This window comes from Struthio camelus, chromosome 2 (assembly GCF_040807025.1).
Source record: "Struthio camelus isolate bStrCam1 chromosome 2, bStrCam1.hap1, whole genome shotgun sequence".
Taxonomy (NCBI): Eukaryota; Metazoa; Chordata; class Aves; order Struthioniformes; family Struthionidae; genus Struthio; species Struthio camelus.
Genome location: NC_090943.1, coordinates 95,123,264 through 95,148,678, shown reverse-complemented (window position 1 = coordinate 95,148,678; position 25,415 = coordinate 95,123,264). Strand labels below are relative to the sequence as shown.

Genomic DNA, 25,415 nt, shown 5'->3' with positions numbered 1-25,415 from the left:
ACTGAATCAAACATAATCCATCTCTGAAGGTGAAACTGAGTTTAAAAATGCATTTAACAATGCTACTTTAAACAAATATATGTATTATTATTGACTTAACAAGCATCTCTTCCTACTGAAGCCTTCTACCCACCCATCTGGCCACAACTATTCAAAGACCACGTGCATTCTCTTATACTCCTTTGGCTAGTATTATACAGCAGACATGTCCCTGTGGTCACTTCTTCTGGTCACTGGGGAATGATCTAGGGCTTGTTCTGCGGGAGATCAACGGGCTTCCATTTTCCCTCCTGCATCCAAGCTAAGAAGTAGCAGCCAAATCAAAGATAGCATATAGGCTGACAAAGGAGACAACAAGGCTACAACGTATGGGAACAGTATCCCCAAATCCCTGATTGCCTACTCAGCCAGCTGCTTTTACTCCTCAACTTCCAGGTACCACGTATCTGCTCATCAGGTTACTGTACTCCAACCCCATGAAAAATCTAATAAGCAGAAAGTCTACTTTCTCGTATTTCTTCTTCCTTTCCCAATTCCGATTAGGGAGGATCAATAACTTAAAAAAAAAAAAAAAAAAAGCCACATGTGAAGCTGCATAAAACTTGGGAGCTTTGTATGTCATCTAATGACATGGAAAAGAAAAAAATGCTGCATATATACTGCAAGTTCTTGTAATTCCATTCATCCTTGTTTAATGAGAAATTGTATCTTCCCAGCATCAGTGGGCTTACAGGACCTCCCCTAACGCTCACACAGTTTCAGTAAACCCCAGCAATTAATGTGTAACTTATTAAAGAACAATGATTACTTTACTAGCATATTTAATATGTATTCCTACCTTTTTAAGGAAAAGAAAATGAAAACTGGGTTAATAGGAAACCAGAAATGGAAAACACTAAATAATTCAAAATGTCACGTATGTTATCTTGTTTGTAAAAGGAATAAAACTACATACTGAAGGGAACTTCTCAAAAGCAATCCTATGTACAGAATGTTGTTTTCATGTAAATCATTCAGTTTCACCAAAGAGTGATATCAAGTAATGAGAACAAAACATGAAAGGTTTTTGAATTCCTAAGCAACCCAGGAACAGAAAGAACTTGTATGCTGTAAACATCTGTTAATCTAATCACTTCAGAACTACACTAGCTGAGAATCAGATCCAGAAAACAGCAACAGGTGTTTAGGCTTACTTTACTGCAAGTAAAAGTGCTAGGTAACCTGATAATATGAGCAAAGAGACGCAGGGCTGAGAGGAAAAAATTAGATGAAAGCTAGTAGGCAACAGAAAACATTACCTTAATCTTTTACGGTTTGTATCACTCTAGGGAAGCAATAAGAAACACTGAGAGATATTACTTTCATTGATTTGGGAAAGGTTTTGCAAGCTTAGCCTCAGACATTGCGTAAGCCACAAAGAATGATTTTCCAGCGAAAGGCTCTTTTCCATTGTAAGAATGGATTTCTGTAATGTACTCTACATGGGGCAACACTGGAATGTCAGTAATTTGCCAGTACACACCTTGGCAGCCTGCTTACGTCGCAATGTTTCCCACAGAGACTGCATATCATTGTGCTCTAAAACTTGTAACAGCTACCAGATCTTTTCTTAGAGTGCTTATTTTACGTTTTAAGGCCTGAAGAGATTGAAAATTACCTATTCCAGAGGTCATTTTCTATCCCTGGGATATCACAAGAACTCAGACCAGCTGAGATACCGGAACTGGCAAACCCCTGGCTCTGATAAGAGGCTGAGCCAGTTGAATATAGAGCACCTTCTCATCAGAGCACAGGTCTTAAAGACCCAAAGGATCTAAAACATTTTCGCTGGAATTGTTTGCCCCAGTGAATATAAAGAACTGTCAAATTAAAAGGTAACATGGATTGCATCTATTATTGAGATATTTTCTGTATAAAAACTTTCCAGCATTTTGTCTGACTTTGGTGTTCATTTATTTTATTCTGACATGTAAATTAATTATTAATACTAAATATATTGTACCATTATACATCTGCTAACCAAATATTTAATCAAGAAATAACAGTTAAAATGAGGGTTTGGGTTTTTTTTAATAACAGTTAAAATGAAATAGGAAAATGACTTGGAGTCAATATTTCTTTGTATTTCCATTCTATGGCTTTTTGATTTATTTTAAGTTTCTTATATTGAAATTTCCCATGAAGCAGGAAGGATCCCTTATACATACTTTTGAAATTTTTAAAACATATCTATACATTTCAAATATATCTTGCAAACATTCAACTTCCTGATACCTGTGTACGGCTCCACTTCTGAGGGTAACTTTTTCTGTAACCATTTCAAGAATATGATCCCACTGATTCAGTGTTTTCCTGGGAATGAGGAGGCGCACTACAGGACTAATAAGGTCTCCATTAGCAATCAGGCTGAAATAAAGCAAAGTTAAATAGTTTGGAGGAGCATTTTAAGCAAAACTCATCTGACATTAAGAAAACCACAAAAACAGGCAGTTCGCTAACTGAAAATTCTACTTACAAAATAGTGCAGGGCTCCTGAAGCGGTTTTCGAAACCGTGCTGACACATTGATTCTACTGTGAGTAACTGGCTTCACCTGCAAGGACAAAGGGAATTAGAAATTATTCTGTCTTCACTTTGGGACAGAGTTGGCCTTGATTACCAGCAAGGAGGGCAGAAACAATAGTATGGTACAACATACAATGCTGTATAGCACACTGAACGCATGACACAACACACAATTTCCACTGAGGGGTCAGAATTATATGGGTATCTTTGGTGGCTTCTCAGCCCTTGTTCCTAGACACGCAAGACAATGCTCCTGACCACTGTTTTTGCGTTGTTAGTTCTCACTGCTCATGACCGCGGCTCCCTTAAACTCGCATCTTCTCTTTTTAATGATAAATGCTACCTCTAGCACCCTTTGCTGTTATGTAGTAAGTATATTTACTCATGCATAGCTCTCTTCATCCAAATCTGTCAATAATTTTAAAAGGTTGGTGAATACTATCCTCACTTTAGAGGAGTGAACTGCAAATTTTTAGATACCAGAATAAAACACGGGCTACCTAATTTCCAGCGTTATCCCCCGTACCCTTTTGAACAGATGTTGTGATCAGGTCGATCAGGTTGCTCAGTGTTAATGCCATTATATTAATATTGAATAGAAAGTTATGCAATACTCTCTAGCCAGGTTTCCCTATTGCATTTACAAACACACTTTCAAATTTTAAAGAAGGAATAAAAATAAACTCTAAAACCATTAGGAAGATTTCTTAATTCACCATAATTAGCAAAATAAGTTGTCCGTCCCAAACAAACATCCAAAAGTCACAGCACGTGCATTAACAAATTGGCAACATTTCTATTAAAGGCTATAGAAGCTCAAAGAATTAAATACCTGGCATGCACAGATAGAGACATGCTTTAAAATAGATGTACAAAGTTTATTTAAACCATTAACATTCCCAATCACTGTGTAAAGCCGTCTAATGATGTGATGTCCTGCAGTTTTATCACACTTTGTGCTAATTTAATCAATATTTCCCATTTCAATTTAGCAAAAAGGTTCTGGGCTCCAGCACTTTAAATCTTCACATAGGTTTTTATACAAATTAATTTAGCACTGACAGAACTGCTTTCTGGATCTTTCTCTTCTATGGACTTAGAGAAAACAAAGAGGCCCTGGACCCTACCAGAAACTCCAAACTTTATGGTTAAAAGTAAGTTATTAAAATAATAAAATCTGACTTCCCACATAACACAAAGAACATCAAGCACAAAGAACAAAAACAAAACTGGCATTCCTGCACGTACAGACACTTCACGTGAAGGACAGCAACCAGGTAGATCTTTTGAACAAAAAGGGGGCATGGTGATATGAAGCTCAGTGCAGAGGTTGTTTTGGCCAGACCTTTCTACAGGAGGAGAAACAGAAAGATATTACTGCAGCGTTGTGCCAGCAGTGCTTGTGGACCAGACCAGGAAAGAGACTGTGGACTGGGCGGCCTATTTTAGAGATAAATGTTTGTCTTGGTCTTATAAAATGACATAATTTTTACTGGACTGTCTGTTCAGAAAACCATGCCTCAATACCTGACATAATCTCCATTCACAGCCTTTCCAGGAACTCCAATGTGCTCAGAATCAGGTGGGAGATACACACCTACTACTACAGCTTGGAAAGAGAGTAGGAGGTTACACAGCTCAAATAGGGAAGGCAAAGATATTTTGGAGGCTGCCAAATAATGTAGGAGTACAGCCATTCTTGCAGAAACGCTCCAAGCACATTTTTCAGGACATAAGCACGATTGGTCATTCACGTCGCTAAAATTTAGGACGAAAATTTACTAGGTCTCTAGGGAGAAAAAGAAAACACACCTTAAACTGGAACATCTGAAAACATTTTTGCTGCTGTCAGTCATTAAGCGTTATTTGCCAATGCAAGCAACCTAACAGAAAGCTTCAGAATCTAGAAAAAGGAGGGTAACTTTCTGAAAAGTATGTTACTGATGGCTGAGGCAATACTGATTTACTTCTACAGCATCTGGTCCTAATATTTAAACTCCAAAGATGGGTTGCATCCGAAATGGGAATGGTGTAACTTAGGCTGCCCTTATACCTCTTTGCGTAGCTGCTGGGTTGTCAGGCTAATCCCTCATAAAGTACTCAATATATCTCATTTACAAGGCTAAAAGACTAATTGATCCTGTCTTTGTAGAAGCTCCAGACCTGATAAGAAGATCACTACAGACTTCTCTGACCAGCATTAGCCATAGGTGTTAGACAGAAGAAGGAAATTGCTTAAAATGCTGGAATAGATTTTCCTCATTAAATCCAAAATTTAAGGACTTCAAAAGAGCAACTAGAAGAGACGGACTGTTAGCCCTTTTAATAACACACTTCTATAGCACTTTCATCAGTAAACCTCAACGCACTTGATGCTGACTTTGTTGGAATTATCTCTGTGCTAATGCCAGAGAAGCAAACACTGCAACTTGACGTGATCACACAGAAGCCTAAGAGAAGAACCAGGAACGCATCGCCTCAATCCCACTTGACTGTTCTACCACGCTGTGTCTCAGGCGCAGGCAGTATCACACTACATGTGCTTTTCCACTTGCTTTCAGCAAGACCTGTATCTTCCCCTCTGCAACACAACATACATATTAAAAATTCTTCTGCCTACTGACAACTCTCTAATGATCCCTCAACCTTCCACAGCAAGGCTAACATATGACATAACATAAGAGCGCCCAGAAACAATAGCAAAGCAAACCCATAGCGAGTACACTTCACGTTTCTTTAAGGACAGTAAAGGGAATTTTTCACGGACCCTGACCACTTTCGGTTTTTCTAGCGTTTGTTAGGTATCTACTATATTTCTTCAACACAAACCAGAACTCTCTGTTGCATCACTATCTCTCAGGTACAACATTGTGAGTGAACTTCACAATCTTGCCAGTATGGGTACAACCTGTCAAGATACATAAGGCTTTACAAAGCCATTTAGCTCCTGGCCAGCTGAGGATGATAGAGGAGTTAAAACCATGCAAGTCCCGTTTAAAGATGCATTATTATTGTTTCACAACTAATTGTTATGTTTATAATAGCAATATCTGAAGAGCTAAATTAGACTGGGGTCACAGTAACTGAGGTACTATATAAAGCCTTAACTGTTTCAAAAATATACCATTAAATACTTTTAACTCTTAATACTATTCAGATGATGAGATACAAGGTGAGCACAGGGCGTGCTCAAATTTGCTGAGAAAGTCCAAATTGTTTAAGTAGTAGTCACTTAGACAGCAGAAAGTGGAAAATATGTGGATGAATCTACTGCAAGTAGTTTCAGGTTTTGATGCTCACCCACAACGCTGTTTCTCCCATGAGAAAACCCTTATATCACTTTTCTAAAAGTTGATGCCTTATCCACTCCTGAGGCTCACTTCTGCAGCTGGTATCTACGTCCAAGCTCTCATGAACTCCAAACAGGCCATCAAACCAAGTTCTCTGATCCAGTCTGCATCACTCGGGTTTCAATGACCCACGCTTCATTGGAGCTAGTCAGAAAACGTTCACTAAACATAAAGAAGCAGCCCTTTAGGATAGTCCCAGGTGTGGCCAATTATTTAGTTGTTTCTGCAAGCTGATGAAACCATTAATTTTCATGTAGGCACCTCAGAAGGCCACCATGTTATTGTATGCAGCCCAATCACTGGCCCCACGAGAAAACAAGTAACCTGACAGACTTGGGCTCGTTTATTATTTGAAGGTTTGTATTTCTGTCCATAATAGATACAGTAGCATCACCTTGCAACCTGTTTTTTGGGTTACTCTTGCTAAGAGTCATTAGTATTTCTGGCAGCCTTCTCTGGCCTACCTGGAAAACAAGACAGCCCTGTTCTTAAATAGGCAAACTGCAGGGGATTGCAAGATGGGACCAACATGGGCAGAAACTTCATATTTTTCTTTTCTATCTTAACATGGCCTAAACAAGAACAAAATACGAACCTGTATAGTTTTGTTAAGTCTACTGAAGTCAAATCAAGCTTGCCTCCTATACTTAAAGGTAAAAAGAATACATTAGTGTGATATTATATTGGCTAATGCAATGCCACAAAAATCAGCCTGCAGAAATGCCAAGACGACTATGACAATATTAACTTGTTTAAAACACCACGCAGGTGTTTAACACCACGCACAGAGGAGGCCTCAGCTCCTGGGAGCTCGGAACAAAATAACCCAGACTAAATTAGACAGACACTGGGCCATGCTGGTACAGAAGTCTCAGTGTTTTTGTCACTCACTATTGGAACAGTGCGGGTAAACATGCTCCATCTTTCCTCTGAGCTCCCACATGCTCCTAAGCAGATGTTTAAGCTACGGTTGTTTGTCTCGAAGAGGAGGGATCAGTAATTTCTTTGGGACTGCTAGTCTTTTGAAGGCACGTTTTACACCTGATCTGCTTCAGGGAACAAAAGACAAACATTATCTTCATCCGCAACACAGGGACACTGATTCTGCATATGAGAGAGAGGAAAGCAGAATATAAATATATAAATTAAAAAATAATAATAATAAAAAAGTGGAGGAAAATCCCTGCTAAAGCACGCTGGGTTGCTACAAACGAGCTGTGCACAACACCTTTAATTTTATAGCTGGCAAGCATGCAGACATGCAAGCAACTAAAATATTATAGTCCATAATGCTCAGAAGAGAGCTCTTACAGAGGATGAACGTATGTTTTGGCTGCGGCATCGTGTATCAAGTTCTCCAGACACAATAGCACAGACTTCAGGACAAACTACTTTAGCCTACCATGAAGCCACTTTCTTTAAAAAATAGCGTGGGTATTTCAATATATTAAACAAAAACAAAATCATCCTCTACACCATTACTACCATTAACTCTGACTGTCCTATTCATTTTTTTTCTCTGGCACAGTCTTTAAGTTACCACCTCACACTGTTTAGAATAACTTTTGTCTGACCAATGTTAAACTATTTATGGGTATGAAAAGAGCTTATTTTCTAAAGCGAGCAGCGTAATTTAAATTCACAGAAGTATGCATTAATAAAAGACCAACTGCTCAAATCAATACAGCTGTTTGAAGTATGTGGAATTATACCAAACTACATAAGTGGAAGACCTAATCCAGTATTTAATTAAAGAATACATGACTGTGCTCATATTTCCTTTGTAGGAGGTACCACAACAACTCAGTGTCTGGAAAGGCTGACCCCTGTGGCACTACAGAGTTACATATTAACAAAGATGCAGTCTTGGGTGAAAGCTTGTGCTTACATTAAGAAATCAGCGTCACTAGACCCTAAATCCTTTATTTTCTTTTAATTTCACCAGCCAGACTCTCAGCTGATGTAAATCAGCACCTTCCCATTTACGTCAGTAATCGTAAGCGGATTTACCTTAATTAGCGGTCTGGCCCCACTACGATTTTATCTTTAAATTTTGTAAGTTTTCAGTATGTTTCAAAAGACCCATTTTAGGGCAGCGTCCATATCCTGCTGACAAATGTTGCCAGAATTTTGTAATTTGTGATGAGATACTCATCTGAGGTATTATATGACAACATACAGCAGTAATGTAATACATTCAGAGAAGGAAGGAAAGATCACCATACCAGCTGAAACTATTCATAGAGAACTTCAAGCAAGCTGGAGGCAATTAATCAAATTGGAACTTGCGAGGTAACAGGAGCCAAAACCAGTTGGGAAATACACTATGGGATCACTAACACTTGCAACCACCATGATTTCACCTTCACAGTCTATACAGAAATTGGCGTTTCCCACAGTGCCCCTTACCCCAAGAGCACTCTGGTTCTTTCTTGATTCAGGAGTCACCATCTGTGAAATAATCTGTGAAAGCACTTTGCAGCTCTGGGAAAAACAAAATAGCTAAAATCAACAAAAGCTAAACTCAACACAGGGTGCGTCCTGGGAGCTGAGATCACAGTCCGTATTGTTCAAGACCTCTGTAAACACCTGAATTTCAGGACACTTTTTGCAGTCCCTCTCTTAGAGCCAAGCTTTCTGTTTCAGTTCTAATTCACTGTCGTTAAATTGGTGTTGCTGAATGTTAGCTGCAGTTGAGTGTCCTCCATCTCAACACCCATTTGAAAATAGATAGCCAACGGGCAGATCATCCTTTAGCTGAAATATGATAAACAAAATTCTCAGTTGCTTTATAACAACATTCTGCACAACATTTTCTCTTATGCTCTAAAATACATTAAATATTCACAAAACTAAGCAAACACATACAACACACTGCAAACACATACAACATAAAATGATCTACTTTAGGTACTTACATCTTCCAGCGTTGACTGTTAGCAAAAAATAAAACAATATGATCAGCGGCTAAACCATTACCTCAGGTATACTGTTTATATATATATGTGTGTGTGTGTGTGTGTGTATGTATGTATGTATGTATATGTACACACATATATACACAGATTCTTTCTGGTCTCTATGCCCAAGTCATAAAACACAAAAATGCGGCAAAACAGTGCAAATTTATTTTGGCTGACATAAACCTGTTTGTTGATCACTATGTTTAAAGTTTTGGCTCTATGAATGCTACATTAAACCTTTCACACATTTTACCCAAATATAGATAAGAAAGTGGGACAGACCTAGCACATTACTTGACCTCCTGTTGGGTACTCAGGATTTGCAAGAAGTCTGCAACATGGTACAGAATCAACCCTCCTACATCAGGAAAGTATTCCACTTACGAAACAGTATGTCTTCCGAATACACCATGCTGCATATTTAGCTTCTAAAAGACAGGGTGATTTTTATGTACTTGACGATAGTTATAAATAGAAAAATGCCACTCTTGGCTTGTCTTTTTATTAAATAATTATTGACTTATTAAATAGAGAAGTCTGGCAGCCCCTTCATAGGCTGCTGTGAAGACGCAGCTAGATATCCAAGCTAAGAAATGATATTATTATTTCCTTTTCTTACCAGAAATGTATTACCCTCTCCCATCAAAGGGATCAAATTAAGCAACTGCAAGATTTACAGCTTTACATGTTTTTATGAAGTCATTCTAGATAGCTGCAACACAACACCCAAAAAACCTGACCTCCCTGAACCAAATGCTCTGTGCATATTATGTTGTTTTGATTTACACAGGTTTAAGAGCTGGCCTTTCTTACTGCTGTATTAAAGCACTCAAGACTTGGGCGCTACTAACATCTCACTCATTCCTCACATCACTTTATAGCTAACCTTTTGAAGTTTTAAATATTTCAACACAATGTCACATACCAAACTTATCAGCTTATGCAATGAGCCATGGCTTGGCCAGTTTGTTACAATGGCCTGTTTGTTAATCAATGTGCCCAGGAAAATTGAGAACAAATATTTGCATTCCCTTAGGGTAGAACTGGGGTCAAAAGAACCAAAATCCCATTTATACACACCATCACCATCCTATGATGTAAAAGAAAGGAATGTTCAAGGTTCAGTGATCAAAAGCAAATTAAAAAGATAGAAGTTACTTACACACCTGTTAAAGGATAGGAGACATTTTCTTTTACCTACTTCATAGAAATGAGATCTTTTATAAAGAGGCATTTTTACAGACTCGGATTTAAGGTTCAGGGTCAGATTCACAGGGGTGTTTTGTCGGTACAAAACCATTCCAGAGATCCTACACTGGAATTAACCTGGATAAGCTATGTTCCCCGCTACTGCCTAGCAATGCAGTACATGCATGGTATACTGCATAGTATAATGGAGCCATAAACTAATGAACTATGCTATTAATTGCTATTAATTGACTGGGTCCTCCAAGCTTACATAGATAGGTCACCGCATAATGGCAGGTACACAAACTTCTCAGCCCACATAACACATAGACGAGCCAGAAACAAAACCGTGCCAGAACAAACTGGTAGATACTGATTCAATGAGTCCCCTAGACAGCAAGGCTCCTACAGAACTCCCAAAGTATTTGAAGACACTCTCTTCCAAAAGCAATAGCTGGGGTCACTTTGTTTTCCTTCAGAGTAAATCTCTCTCCTTTTCAGCTAGTGTAAGTGAATTATATGCCCTGTGCAGCTGGGGGAATGTCTTGTGCTATCTAGCTAACCCCCGGAAAGAAAAATGTTTCACTCAATATTTCTCTTATTTCTTGGGCACTGGGTTAGGGGCCAGATCTTGAGTTCGGATAAATCAGAACAGCTTCACTGGTGCCTCCTAGAAGCAATACCACAATGGCATGGCCTACTCTGCCCAGGTAATTAGTTTGTACAATGCTCCAAAACACATCATATCTGTATTGCTTCTGGATCCCCAAAACGGCTCGTATTTCTTCCCCAAGTGGCACAATGCTATACCCTACACTGCTTACAACACATACAACAATGGGATCAAAAATGCAGACTTTATTCAAGCAAAATAGATCCTGGTGTTCATTTCTGTCACTGACATCATACTGCCAAGTCTAATCATTTTTACCTCTCAACGCTTCGTACATTTTTTCCAAATCCCTTACACTCAACTAAACCAAAAGGAAGTCTCTGGCCTTTCGGGATGATCAGAAAGGCCTGAACCTGTGAACAGTGACAGCTGAAGAACAAAAAGCAATTAGAAGAAAAAAAAAATCAAAATTGCCATCATTTTTAATCAAAGGTAAAACTTGTTAATAATTAAATTTAACATGCAGCAACTAGTTTTTGATGAGACCAGCACGCCTGGTCTCAGTACTGGTGTCTCTCCCCTCTCTTCCACCTTCTTCACACACAAAGAAAGAGCAGCTACCCTACAAAACAAAGTAGCCGTGTTAATTATGAGGAAAAAAACAACTTTCAAGTTTCATATCAAACTCAAAACAGACCAAGAAATCTCCATGGGCCTAAGCCAAAGCCTCTACAAGTCTTTCTGTTGCTCCAAAATCCACTGAATCCACCCGTAAGCAAGCTTGTAACTAAAATGCTCAGAATTATACAATTCAGATATACACAACTATCCAAATAGTAATTCTATGAATTCATAGTCCCAATTAAAAAAAAAAAAAAAAAAAAAAAGACAGAGCATATGTTTTAACTAGATGTCTGGTCAATCCTTCTCTGATTCCTCCCGGTATTAGACTATGAACACTTGGGAAGAGCAACTGTTTTGATGTCTTGCTGCACTAATTATGTTACCAGGATACTAAATACCAAACAGTGCCATATAAAATTTACCTATTAAAGATGTTGCTCGGGAGATTAAGGATGTATATCACATTTTTTTAACCTTTATATTTTGATAATCTTATTCTATATGCTATACCCAGAGTAAAATTAAGTATATTCAGCATCAGAAAACTAATTCACTCAGTGAATTCACATTCAGTGTCTGACACAAACAATAAAAGAAATCAAACTGATCTGACATGGAGTAACAAGAGGGTTTTATTTTGCATATTGGCACAGGAATACAAAGTGAAGCTTAATATATAATTAATTTCCAGATGTACCAATATTCTGGGTAGAGTAATTTTTGAGTAGTAAAAATTGTGTTTACTTGTTTCTGATTCTTAGGAAAATCTTGCTTCTGTAAGGATTAGATCACTTTGGAACCAAATGGCTGTAACTTGCACATTCTGGGATCATCTCTAAGATACTTTCAGGTACTTCCTTGCCCTCACAAAATTTTTTCGTCCACAGAGAAAAGACGAATGAACAATTTCTAACTGACAGCTAAAAGTTTATGTGACTCAACAGTTCACTCTCTAAAAATTGGCAACTTTTTTCTGATGATTAGACACGTACATTATTTGTCAGACAAGGTGAATATTAGGTTTGAAATAAACACAATGATTATGAATACTGGGATTTTTCATAAAAACATGTTTGGAAAAAACACGCAAGCATGGTAAGGACAAGGTATATCCAACGTACCCAACATACGTATTAGAATCATTTTTGAGAAACTGAGGCAACATTATAAACTTTAAAATTCAATTTTTACAAATTAATCCAATCACATTACTGTCTACAGATGAACAGAGACCCCATTGCCTAGCAACAAAGATGCACTTAAATGATGCAGACAGAAGAAATAATTGTCATAAATAATACCAAAATCTTTTTCAGTGTCCAGGAAGAGACCATCCAGATCACAGATAGTGCCTAAAGAAATATAAATGTCCATACTTCCCATTATACTTGCAAAATAATGTTCAGGACCTTTTACAAACAAATAAGCCTATAATAAGCCAATGGCAGTTTGTCGGTCCGTACTTCCTCAAGAGATTTGTTAGATTACTTAAGCACATCATTTAGAAAGCATTTGAGAAAGCATTTGTACTCACACACAACTTCTACCGTAAAAGGGATATCTTTTTCCAAATAAGAAGCTTAGCTGTCCAAAAAAGTGAAGGACAGATACATACCTGAGGATTTTCTACCAAAGCTTTAGTTTTGGTCAGGATAAAATATTTTTACTACTTTTCTTGTCAGGAATGTAACAGGAAAAAAAAAATAACAAAAAACAAACAAACAAACAAACAAAAAAGCACCAAACACTGAGACATGTTGTTACAGTGTGAGGGCTCTACAAGGGGATTTAAAATAGCCTAGAGCCTGGTTGCCATCTGCTGAGACTGGCATACAATTCTCCCATGACTTTGGGACAAGTGTTGTCTTTTGCCCTTACTACTTACTGTCTCTGGTTGAAAAAGGGAGCAGAGAGAAATCTGAACTTACTCTCCACTCATACTCTTCCCTCAAAAAGTCTATACTAAGAAGGGATGTGACATTTCTGGGGGATTAGCTTATTGCAGAGGCCACCAAACTGGAATTGAAAAATTAGACTTTTCCTCAGAAGCTTGCTTCAGCCTCCCATGCAGAACAGCTACCACAATGCTACAGCACAAAAAACACATTAGCGCTTGTCTGCTGGAATAAACAGCAAAACAGAAGGGAAAGAGATGTGATGTCAGTAAAGAGCTTATACTGGTAAAATTTGCTCACATAATCAGCCTTTCTTCCCCACTAGTGCTCATTGCCTAATTTCTTTTCTTGCTCCCTCTTCATTACCTGCAGCTCACCTTTCTGACCAACAGTTTCCCTTCAACACGTTTCTAGTCAAGTGAATTTGCAGCACAGTGAAAATCGGCCAAGTGGCACACTGCTCTGGTGTTACAGCAATGTGAGATCTAAGGGCTTTTCCCAAATTGCTACTGCTGCTAGTGCTGAAGAGTGTAACTTAAAAACAGGCAAAGAGGTTCCCAATACACATCACAGAGGCTGCAGTGAGAAGAGATAGAGGTGCGGCTTCAAACCTCAGCCAGTACTAGCAGCACGCAGCAGGGCATAACTTGTATGTGCTTGGTAATTGCACAAGTGTGACTGCAACAAAGATTAGCTCAGAAATCAGGAAATGAAAATCAGAAGTTAATATGAATTTACAAGCAAATTGCACATTGATGTTCTGAAGTGAAAAGAAAAGAATCTTGCAGGTTTTTCTCATTCCAAAATCCCTTATGTTTTCTGCACAGTTATCATTTTCTTTATCACGTGCCTAAGTATGACATGCCGAGGAGGATCTGCAAAGGCAAAAATGGTATCAAGGCATCGAACTGCCCTTGAAAGCCAGTGACTGTTAAAGCACGACAATTATCAGTAATTTTGCAAATCCAACAGCATCCCACGTCCTTCACTGCCCTAAGAATGGTTCAAAGTCTACTGAAGTCAACGATCACTGACAGTTATGGACTACAGACATCATACGAAGAGACGCTACTGAAACTTCTGCTTCTTAGAAACATTTAAAAAACGTTCAGTATCATTGTCATGCACTTTGCTTCTATCATAAACTACACCATGCTGTAGTCAGATGTCATTGTGGTCCTCCCTTGCTCATCAATACTGGCACTGCTCTATATAGAAACCTTTACCCAGAAGAACACGGCTTTTCAGCAGTATGCAATCAAACAAACTAAAAAGATTGGACTATTAGTTCAAGTCCGTAGCTGGGACAGACTGGTGAATTCCAAGGAAGTGTATAAGAACAGCTGTTTTCCATTAGCTGAACATTTGGCTCATTCATTTTAGTCACTTGGAGGCCTCAGACCAGTGAATTATTAGACTTCAAGATCCAGAAACTGGATTTTAAAAAATCTATTCCTGATATTAGAAATACTATGTGATAATGAGAGGATTCAGTTCAAGGTTACCTTGTAATTTATGATGTGAGTAACACAGTGGCTGAAGGCTTTTTAATAGTATTTTTTAAAAGACCCAACTCTGATTGATGGTCAGGCCTCACAGACCAAGGCTACAGCTATTTTGCAATATTATAACAGCATTGTTATTGTTGTCATATTTCAACTGTTTTTAAAACTATGCTTATTTTTAAAAGAAAAGCCCTTGCAATTGAACTGCTAGGTGCAGTTGATACACCAGAAAAAAGCAGAAGTACAAGCTTTCTTATATTGCCCCGCTTAACATAGGGCGCCGTCAGTTACATGCTGACGCTACTCTTAGGGAACAGACAATACACTCCTTCCACCCGATCCATCTTTCCCTGAAGACAGCCCACGGTGAAATCAACTACTGACACCGCAAAGGTATTTTAGTGGTACAGACTCTCATTTGTAAATCTGTCTTCTTAGACAGAAGTAATGCGTCCACCCCAACCCTTCTTACAGATAATCACAACAGTTTGCATGTTCCATCTCTACCTTAAATAGACACGTAGCATTTCATGAATGTATAATGCTTAATGAATTATACAATACTACATATTTTATTAATTGCTGTATTGTAACAGCATACTTACTTTAGGACCCTCTTGACCAAGGCTTCCCCAAAGCTCCTCGTTATTTGTAGAGGACGCACAAAGAACACACATCCTTCCTAGCTGTGAGTCATTGTTAGCGCTAAACGTGTCGGGCAAGGCATAGTGCATCTTATGGGCCCACAGGAACATGGTATTCGCAGAGCCCCAGCTAAAATTGAACCAGAGTATAACAGAGATACCGAATACTCCTTTTGTCAGGGACAGAATCCCTTCCCACATGTTAAATCTGGTCATCTTGCAAGGATGAACACTAAAGAACTACTTTAGACTAGTTCTCAGAATCGATGAAACAAAAATTATTCCTTAAAGCTCTCACTCTTTGCTCAGGAACACATTCCTTACAAAATAAGACTCACAGATACAGATTTCAGGAAAGAAGAGAAAACAATTTCTGATGATCACTTGCTCTGTTTTGTCACTCCATGAGAAAAGTGAGAGTAGTTTAGTAAGAAGCTCGTGCTTTGTATTTTTTCATCTACTCTTCTTTCTGAATGTAGGTCACCATATTTACATTGTATCTTTAACATGAATTCTCTCCTGCTTTAGTTTGACACAAGACTTCCAGTTATACGCAAATTTAAAGTAATTGAGATGCTGCCTTCAAAGAATAACATTACAGTACTCCCAAAAGCAGATGTCAAACGTTCGGTAGTTTAACTAATACAAAAGAAAACCTACAGCTGCATACAGATACACAGTGTATCTACAGACAGCTACTGCCTATGTTTTTTTCTTCCTTTTGCCTCTCCCTTCATTAATGAGAAACAGAAATATATATTTGTAATTGTTATACTGGAGAAAAACTTAACACTGAGAAACCCTCAGCAGGTAGGAAATGCCAAATTAAGCGTACGTCATAAAACCAGAATCCATCCCCGTGTGCATAAGTATGCTAACTTTAACCATTGACTACGAATTTCTCAAATACTGTTTCTGTGCTCTTTAAAGCTATCAGAGCCTGATAAACAGCACTACGCAGGTACAGAACATTAAAACTATTGTTACCACCACCAAGCCAGGATCCATCGGCTTCCCAAGTTCGGCCTAGGGCAAGCCGGTGCTAATAGCTTCAAGACCACCTCTTCCCATGGGCAACAGAAAAGCCCCATGTATCAATTCTGTGTGCACCAATCCTCAGGAATACTGGTGCATGAGGCCATTTATTCTGTGATTTCTCATTCTCATGGTCACGTTCAGAAAAATACCACCTTGTTGTGGGACCGAAGCAGCAGCCAGACCAGAGGGGAGGCAGGCCGGCCATCTCCAGGAGCACACTTTAAGAACAGTCTTTGCCATCTCAAGGCTCAGATTAGCTGCAGCATGCCAAACCATGCAAATATCCCAGTATCCAGGGAGCCCTGACCAATTCTGTCTTGTTCGAAAAACGTTTGGGCAAAACAAAGCGGTGGAGCTCACGAGGGAGAGCAAGTTAAGGCTCCGGCATTAGCACAAAGAGAAGAAGCGTTCCAGCAAAGGTCAGCCTAAAAGCACATCCTGATGTTAGCCTGAAGTTGTCTGGGAGACCACCTCCGAGCTTTCTGTTCAATATTTAGCACAGAGGTCTTTACTCTGGCAAGGGACTTGCAAAGCTAAACTGAGAAATACTTAACTAAATAATTTTCTTTCCTTTCTTCCCTCCTCCCCCCACAAATTTCGCTGTACATGCATAACTTCATGTCAGTCTTCCTGCTGAAGCCAATGAGGCAACTTACATCTTGAAAACCACGCGTGGTTGTGCTTGCAGGGCCGAATCATACATTTCTTTTTTCTGTTGCAATGCTGTCATTCAGACATGCACTCATTTTTTTTCTTCTAATTAAACAAACACAGAAGGTTTTATTTCTGAAATACAATTTAAAATAATGCCTGATGGAAGCAAAAAATCTTTGCGTGCTAGCGTCAAAGATGCCTACAAGGCTCAATGAAAAAATATAATTTTGTACTTGCTGATGCAAATCCAATAGAATCAAAGAGAATAAAAATGTAGCAATCCTGCTGCCCTTCCTGGTCTTAACACATATGTAGTGTTTTTTATTTCAAGACAAGAAAGTGAAGCTTTAAAAAAAAAGTAAAAACAGAATTTATTTCCTCAAATTATTTTAACATAATTGAATTTAGACATTAACATTTCTGTTACCAAACCCCCGAAAGTTCGTTCCTAGAACTAAATGATTAGAGCATGAAAACTGTGTTCTTCATATGCCCAGGTGAACACCTATAGACTATTACTAGGTTTCATTTCATTTTTAGGACTCCTCTTCCCAAATAAATCAATCACATAAAATTAAACTCAACATGGGGAGTTAAACACTCCACAGAGTCCATGGAGATTGCAAACATAAGCCAAATGGCAAAGAAAAAGCTGAAATAATGCATGGTTTATCCTGGTTTACTTCAGAGCTCTGAGAGTGCTGAAAATGCTAGAATGATGTACAATGAGCACTGATTCCAGGAGAAATTACAGAGGTTTCTCTTATCAAACATACAACTCTAAGTAAAGAAAACAATTAGTACTACTTCCCCAAATCCTCTCTATTGAATTTCTATTATATTGAGAACCTTGTTAGGATTTGCAGCAAAATCATCAGCCTCAAAACTGGACTTAAAGTAGCAAGCCCTGCAGTAATCCTGATAATTGACAGTATCGGAATATTTGGTTAAGAACCTTCCACGAAGAGAGTCATCTTTTCAGCAAAGTGCATATGGAATTAGTCACACCACACAATTTTCTTAATGGGAATTGCACATTATAGTGAATGCAACCCACCACATTTTCAGAGATAATCAGAAACAACTTTCTCATGTTCTCGTCTCCTCCTTTTCTCCTCTTGGATATGCAAAAAACACTTTCTTTTTAACCCAGACATTGTTTTAACATAAAATACGGTGCTACTTACATATTCAGGTGTTCAGAAGAATAGTAAAGACCAATTTTTTTTGTTTCAGATCTCTCCTTTATGAGTAGAAAGTTCAGGTAAGTGCAATAGTGCCAGCGTGCAAATCTTTTTTATCTCAGAAATAATTATAATCTCTTATTTAGGTCACAATTAAAACTGAGATGAGTTAGTCAAATATCTGTCTGTTTACCTCATAACATCACAGTAACTAGTTTGAGCAAGATTTACAAATTTTGATCAGAGGACATTCAGTACTGGAATAAGAAAATGCTGGAGGACAAAAACTGAATTTATGGATAAATGATATGGGAAAGCTTAGACAGTGCATATGTGCAAGTACGTTGCTCTGTTTTACATGTGCCTGGGCAACAGAGTATATCCCCGTTGCCTCATCAGTGTTTAATTATTTTTTCTTATTTTTCAAAATTGCTTTCTTTCCTTTGTGAAAGACCCAAAACAACAGAAATGAACGGCTATACAGAACAACAAAACTATCTCCTACAATTTTCTAGTCAAGTGCATAAATAAACGAACCGAAAAAAAAAATCAACTTTAGAGTAAACTCAGTTGGTATTTGTGATAGCAAATCAAATCTCAGACTTCCTATTGAATTTGATCTTCCTGTTGATGGTGCTCATTTCAAAAAAATGTGTGTTACAAAGTTACGACCAATTTCAGCAGTCACTGCTTCTGTCATATTATATAGCCTCTGAATAAGAAGTGTCAGAGTATCACAGCAAATGTCATTATTGGCACTAAGCCTGTTCAGTTTTGAGGGATCTTTTAATATGTCTACACTCTTCAGACACTATTACACAAACCATTAAATTGCTGGAAATAGGACATGGGAGCACAAACCAAAGGGAAAAGAAAAAATTGTGAGACGATACTTTTTGTCAGGCAGAAGCTGTATTGCAAATCTTTGCAATAATCATATCTATTGCTATACAGAATAAAACTGCAAAAATAATGCAGAGTCCTGTGTCCCACACAAATACATATGTTAGCTTTTCTGAAACAGGTAAATTTGGAAGATTGTGGACTAGGACTCATTAGAAGTTTTCAATTAACATTAGTTTTCACAGCAAAAAAGCATTTTTATGCTTGCAAATGAATAAGTGAGTTATTCACACCAAAATACATTTTCTCTAGAGAAAATATCAAGTTTTGAAGAAAATTTAATTGTCCAAAATTCTCAAAGTTCTCCATTTAAAATTGTGCTTTTTATTTCCATCATCTTTTTCTGCATGAAAAAGACCCCTTAGGTTTATGAACATCTCCAGTGACGACACCACGAGATTTTCTTTATGGAAGGTTTATTCCTGGACATGGCAATTCAGAAAGCTGGGACAAAGACAACCAGTTCATCAAGTTCAGAACAATCAGAGTAATAATCATTGAAATGCTATGTTCAGAATACTAGATAATTTTATTATCTCTGAAAACCCAAGAATTTCAGGCATAAATGCAGAGATGTCACTAATATTAACAGTAGGCTTATTCCTTAAACATTTCAGACATCTTACCTCATTATTGACCTCTGCAGGTTTTTTCTTTGTTTCTCCTATGTCCAAATAGCTGTGGAAGGAAAACAGTATTAATTATTTACAGAAGCATCTAACTTGCACAATATAAATATTTACACTATTTTTTTTTTTGCCATTCAGAGCTTTGAAATTTTATCAAGCCTCAAAATAACATAAATAGCGTCTACCTCAAGATTTTAATGAATGAGTGTTATTTTATCATCTATCCCTGGACTAACACAAAAGATGGGGAAGAACTAACCATCTGACTTAGAGTCTCCGGTGATGGAACAGATCCTCAGTGACCCAGTTCTCAGGAAGAAGCTCACATACTGCTGTGAGGTAGACGAGTAAATCTCAGCACAATAGCAACTTACCAGAGTTTTCAAGGCCATCATCTGGCCTCTTAGATAACCACCGTAAGCCTCTGATATATTTAAAGCCTTCCTCCGTATCCATGGCTAAGCAGTGGCATTGGCTTATTTTTTCAAAAGTATCTCACAGTTATAATGCAATAGTGTCATCCTCACAATTATTTTCTTTTATGAATAAGCAAAACACAAGCCTTGACTGGACAAGAATAAGTGACCCACAAACTGCAGAACAGACAATCAGGCAGGTAGCCAGACTGAACTCACTCTGTTCCCTCGTCACTCTGAACACCGTGACAGCCGGTCTGCTCATGAACGCCAGCTCTCAACAGCTGCAGGCGCCTCGAGATGTTTCCACATCTCAGTGCCGCTATTGCTGTTGGAGGAGACCCCTTAATGGGCAGTTGTATCTCTGCATAGCAGCACCTTTTAGCACCTTCTGCCAAAAGCCAAATAGAAGCACAAAGTGGCCGGGCCATCTATTTTATACCAGGAGCATCAAATTCAATGGTAAGTGATCAGTATTTATTATAGGTTCTCCCCACTCCCATTTTCAGTGGGAAACCACAAGTGCTTTGGCAGACTTTTAAGGCTAAAGGACCCTATCTGAGATCTCCCTCCTCTATCCGACTGCAGGCACCACTGCAGGCTTACTAAAAGACTTGGGAGCCCACAGTGCATCTGCAGTCCTCCACAACATCACACTCTGTAGTTAGTGACTGGAATAACATTTGCTTTCCATACGAAACTTTTCTGCCTGACAAAAGTCTAAATTTGCGAGACCTGGATCAAAGTATATAAGCAAGAAAAAGAATGGAAAAGGAAAAACGTCATTCATTCTTTGAAGAAATACTAACCATTTACCAACAAACCCACATGGCCACAAGGATGACAACAAGGATTTCAAGGCTTCAAAGTGCTGGATGTAATCCAACATCCATAAAGAGGTAATATGGCTCCCAGGCATTGCTTGAAAGTACACAGTAAAGCTCTGGAAAAAGTAGATCTAACAATGGCCAAAGTTTCACAGTAAAGTGCCCAAGCTTCACTTCAAAAAAAAAAAAAAAAAAACCACTGTTGCACCTTCTTCATGTAAGTTCTCTTGAGATCAAAAAACAGAAGCCTTATAGTCTACAAGGCTAAAAAGAAATAAATGCCTTGGGAGGAAAGTTCCAACAGCATGTATCAATGGCTGTTGACCTGTGGTCCTTGTTCTCTGGGCATCTCTGCGTTACTTCTAAAAGAACTGTGGAAAGTGAGATCAAGTAAATCTATAGTCCAAGGCTTAAAATCCCTACGCAGATGTCTCGGCGTTCACTTGACAAATTTTAGTGGCCCACAAATCCGAAAGGTTCAAATAGGACCGAAGGCTTATCCTGGGATAAGGACAGTCAAATAGTCACAGACCACTAATTTTAAGAAAGTATTCCCATTTGCGAGGAAAGCAGAAATACTTCTATGCAACGGCTATCCAAGCCAGTGATAAAACCGGAGCAGCGTCTGCTGTAATGAGGACAGTCTACCACAAATACATGGTAAAAGGGTAAAGGAAGAAGAAGGGTAGAGCAGCATGCTGAAAAAAATCACTAATTCTGCCTTAAAAAACACAAAGATCTCAAGCTTTTACAGTTTCCACAGAACTCCACAAAGGTGGCAGGCCTGAACGTGCACTGTCATTGATAACTGCAATAACTACAAAATCTCAAACCTCCCTGCACACATACACGCCAAAACCAGCTTGTACTCACTCAGCGTAGCTGCAAATGACAAAACAAGCTGGGAACCCTGTTATATTTTGTGAAAATTTTCCAGTATTGGCTTAATCATTCTTCTTTCAAAGAAAGTTCCTAGTTATTTTTCTAAGAGCAGAATTTTTCAAATGCTGATTACTTTTATTTATTTTTATTTAAAAAAAATCAAACATTTCAGCTGTTGATACTGACTACATACCCTCAGAACTGTACATCTTCTGGCATTAAAATTGAGGGCTTGAAATGACTGAGGTTCATGTCCTACAAGTGAAAGCCGTTAGATCTTGAATGCTGCGAGGATAGGGAAGAAAAAGATTCAGTTCTCAGTCTAAGGAGCCCGTGAAGAAACAAATGCACCACTGGAACTGGAATGATGACACCTTCAGTTTCTGCTTTCGCTTTGACGCTCCCGCCGTGCCATTACACTTCCACTCATCTGTGCTACGCGTCTTTATTCCAAAGTTTACCTTCACTTAGTGTAGCACAGCAATGAATGTGCATCTAACAAGCATCACTGCAACAAATCCGTAAGAAAGTTACGAACTTCTTGCTGCTCTAAGATCAGAGTCAGCCCCTTTATGATAGAAGCTCTGGTTCCCCCCAGCTGCGATTGCTAGATCTCTGTCTGCGACACATACACAAACGTACGCTCTTCAATCTTGCACTTCTCTAGTCTCTCAATTCCTTCCAGAGAGCCCTCCTAAGTGACCTTACTTTTCTTCTGACCGTTCCGGCCAAGAAGTCTCCCTAATTTCCACTCTGTGTGCTGTCTACAATCTAGGTAAGAACAAGACCAACATTAAACCTTTCAGCCTGTCTTAAAATAATGCTTATAAAGCCACTGTCTAAGTTTACAGCACTGTACAAATACTAACAGAGAAGAATCATAAGTCTGAATACATAAATGGAAAAGATCCAGTTACCCAGTTCACTCCCCCCACCTGGCTCCCAGCACAGGACCTATAGCAGCACACTGTCACCAGGTATATAAAATAGCCTGCTTTTACTGGGTGCTTTAGGTTACCGTTCAAGTAGTCTCTTTGTGGACTTTAAATTCTGAGGTATCTTGTTGTGTGTCAATGACCAGAAAAACTCTACATGAAATGACAAAAATAAATGCCTTTTCCCAACAAAAATAAATCCACGGAGCCCAGTTCTCTACGCAGTGCATACTAGGGCCAAACATTTACTAGCTTTTAGCCTGTCTGGTGAACGTAAAACACATTTAGGGAGGTGAAACCGGATTTGCTGACAGCTATTTAACAACTTTAAGCCGCTCACAGAATCACAGATTTTAATACCAAGAGATACAGTAGACCTTTCTTGGAAGCTGAGCAATGCATTTGACATGGAAGAGAATACAGGGAGAAAGGGGTTTATATTTAGCCTGTCATACATCTTTCTGCCTAGCTTTGCCACTTAAGCGTGAGACACTTCAATAAATCTTTAGAAGCAGATCGTGACAAAAATGGTAAGATTGCTGATAGAGATTCTGTTCATTATTCAGAGAATTTCATCCTGAAACATACCTAGCACTCCTGGAAAACGTAGACTCTACCCGAGCAAAACGAGTGAGGTTTCGTCATGGGGCTTTCAACTATCCCCAGAAAGGAATTCTTAATTTTCAGAGTCGTAGGGAAAAAAAACACTGCGAAGGCTGAATGAAACATATGATTAGGCAATCAAGACAATAAAATTCACTGCCAGAGTTAAGAATCATTACTGATTATGTTCACAGCCACTGGGGAAACAAACATAATAGCCCAGACCTCCTCCACGGTATTTTCCCAGTCACTCCCTAGAAAACAGAAACCATCAGTGTAATTCTTGGTGCCAGGGCAGGGAAAAGAAAGGAGTTTGTCATCTTTTAATTAACAGGAGGGACCCCTCCATTCTGATCTTAAAAAGGCTATATACCTACCTGAAATGAACAGAATGGATGGAGGCCCAGATAGCTGGGTAGAATATTCTAGACTTTTAAAATATAAGCGAGAAAGGAAACGTTGGGAATTAAATTCCCAGGCTCATCAACTTCACCACAAAACTGTCAACACTCCACTTCTCTGGCGCTTTCTTTCTAATACCACTGAGTACTGACACTCGCCCGAGTTAAGCACGTATGTCATGACAACATGCCAATGCACTATGTCCTCTGGGTTAAAAGACTGTTTCTCCTTTTCTAGTATCATATCAAAGAGTTGCCACTGCGCAACAGATGGTAACAGCAGCCTTTCTGTGACTCACCCCCAAAGCTCTGTTGCAGTGTTTCTGTCACATGTACCTCCTTTTTTTTTTTTTTTGGGGGGGGGGAGGTTTTTTGGCCTTGGCTGACAGATTTTAAATACGTCCTCTTTATAAAATGCCTAAAAAAGAGGGCCCTGGCAATACTGGCTCTCCAGCATTGCCACAGTGCAAAACAGCAAATACTGATATTCAGGTTCTATTTTAAGTTACTTTTAAGCAACTCACTTGAGCTTCTTGAAGGCTTCCCTGCCACCAGCCACATACTGCTCTCCACTCTGAAGCTCCTCCAGCTGCCGGATGCGATGCCCACCCCGCGGGGTATAGATGTTACGCACAGCTCCAAAGGGCGCCTTCACCCCGCCCGTCACCTCTTTCAGGAAGACCTCGAAGTTGGACACTTTCTTCTCGTTGACGACAATGCGGCGCCCCGGGAAGAAGGGGTCGCCGTTGCGATACACCAGCACGCTCTTCACCATCGGCTGCGAGAGGCGCGACCCCTTAGCGCCGGGACTACTCATGCTCGGACCTCGTGCGCAGCCAAGGCCGCCCCGGGGCAGCGCCCGCACCTGTTTATTCAGGAGACGGTTTCCCACCTGAGCACCCCTCTCACCTCCGCTCGGCCACTGCCCACCCGGGGACGAAGCGGGATGAAGCGCGTACACCCACGGCGGGGCCTCCGCACCAGGGCCCACCTCCAGGAGGGAGCCGGGAGCCGCGGGGAGGGATTACAGCCTCCCCAGGGTTTCCCCCACGGCAGAGCGACTCCTCCTAGGCAACCAACCGCTGCTTGGTGCTCCCTGGTGCGCCGGGAGGTTAACGCCGGCTGCACCAACCCATGCCCAAAAAACATCGCATGGGAGAGCTGAACCCGCAGCAGCAAAAGACGCTGGGAAGAGCAGGGGACCCATAACCTCCCCGGATCTTTACCCTCGGGCTTTGCCGTGGAGGAAAGCGGCCTGCCTCTCTTCGCCGCTGGTTTCCTCTGGAAACTCTACCTCGCTGCTACACCTCCTGCCTCCTGCCCCCTGCCCAGCCAAGCAAGACCTTGTCAGCAGGCCGACAGGCTCAGCCCCAGCCCCAGCCCGCACAAAACGCTCCTGAATTATTCACCAGGCCACTGCCGGGGGAAGGAAACGAGAGGAGAGAGCGGGCCCGGGAGAGGGACGCGAGGGCACAGGGCACCCAGGGGACAGCGGGAACCGGCACAAGGCGCCACCACCTGAGCCGGAGGGGGGGGGGGGGAGTCCCCGCTCTTCCTTCTCCCCTCCGCTCCGGCGGCCGGGCGCTCGCCCGCCGCG

At 39.8% G+C, this 25,415-nt stretch overlaps 1 protein-coding gene across 1 annotated transcript in view; it reads right to left on the bottom strand.

Annotated features, from left to right (window-relative positions):
• The window catches only part of DCDC2 (doublecortin domain containing 2), a 72,595-nt gene extending 47,499 nt beyond the window's left edge, over nt 1-25,096 (bottom strand). The window contains exons 1-4 of the mRNA XM_009688735.2: nt 24,343-25,096; nt 19,752-19,803; nt 2,516-2,592; nt 2,275-2,406 (exon numbers count right to left, since the gene is read on the bottom strand). Of these exons, the coding sequence (XP_009687030.1) occupies nt 2,275-2,406; nt 2,516-2,592; nt 19,752-19,803; nt 24,343-24,635 (554 nt within the window). The 5' untranslated portion in view covers nt 24,636-25,096. The remainder of the gene's footprint in view (nt 1-2,274; nt 2,407-2,515; nt 2,593-19,751; nt 19,804-24,342) is intronic.
• Between the last annotated feature and the right edge of the window lie 319 nt (nt 25,097-25,415).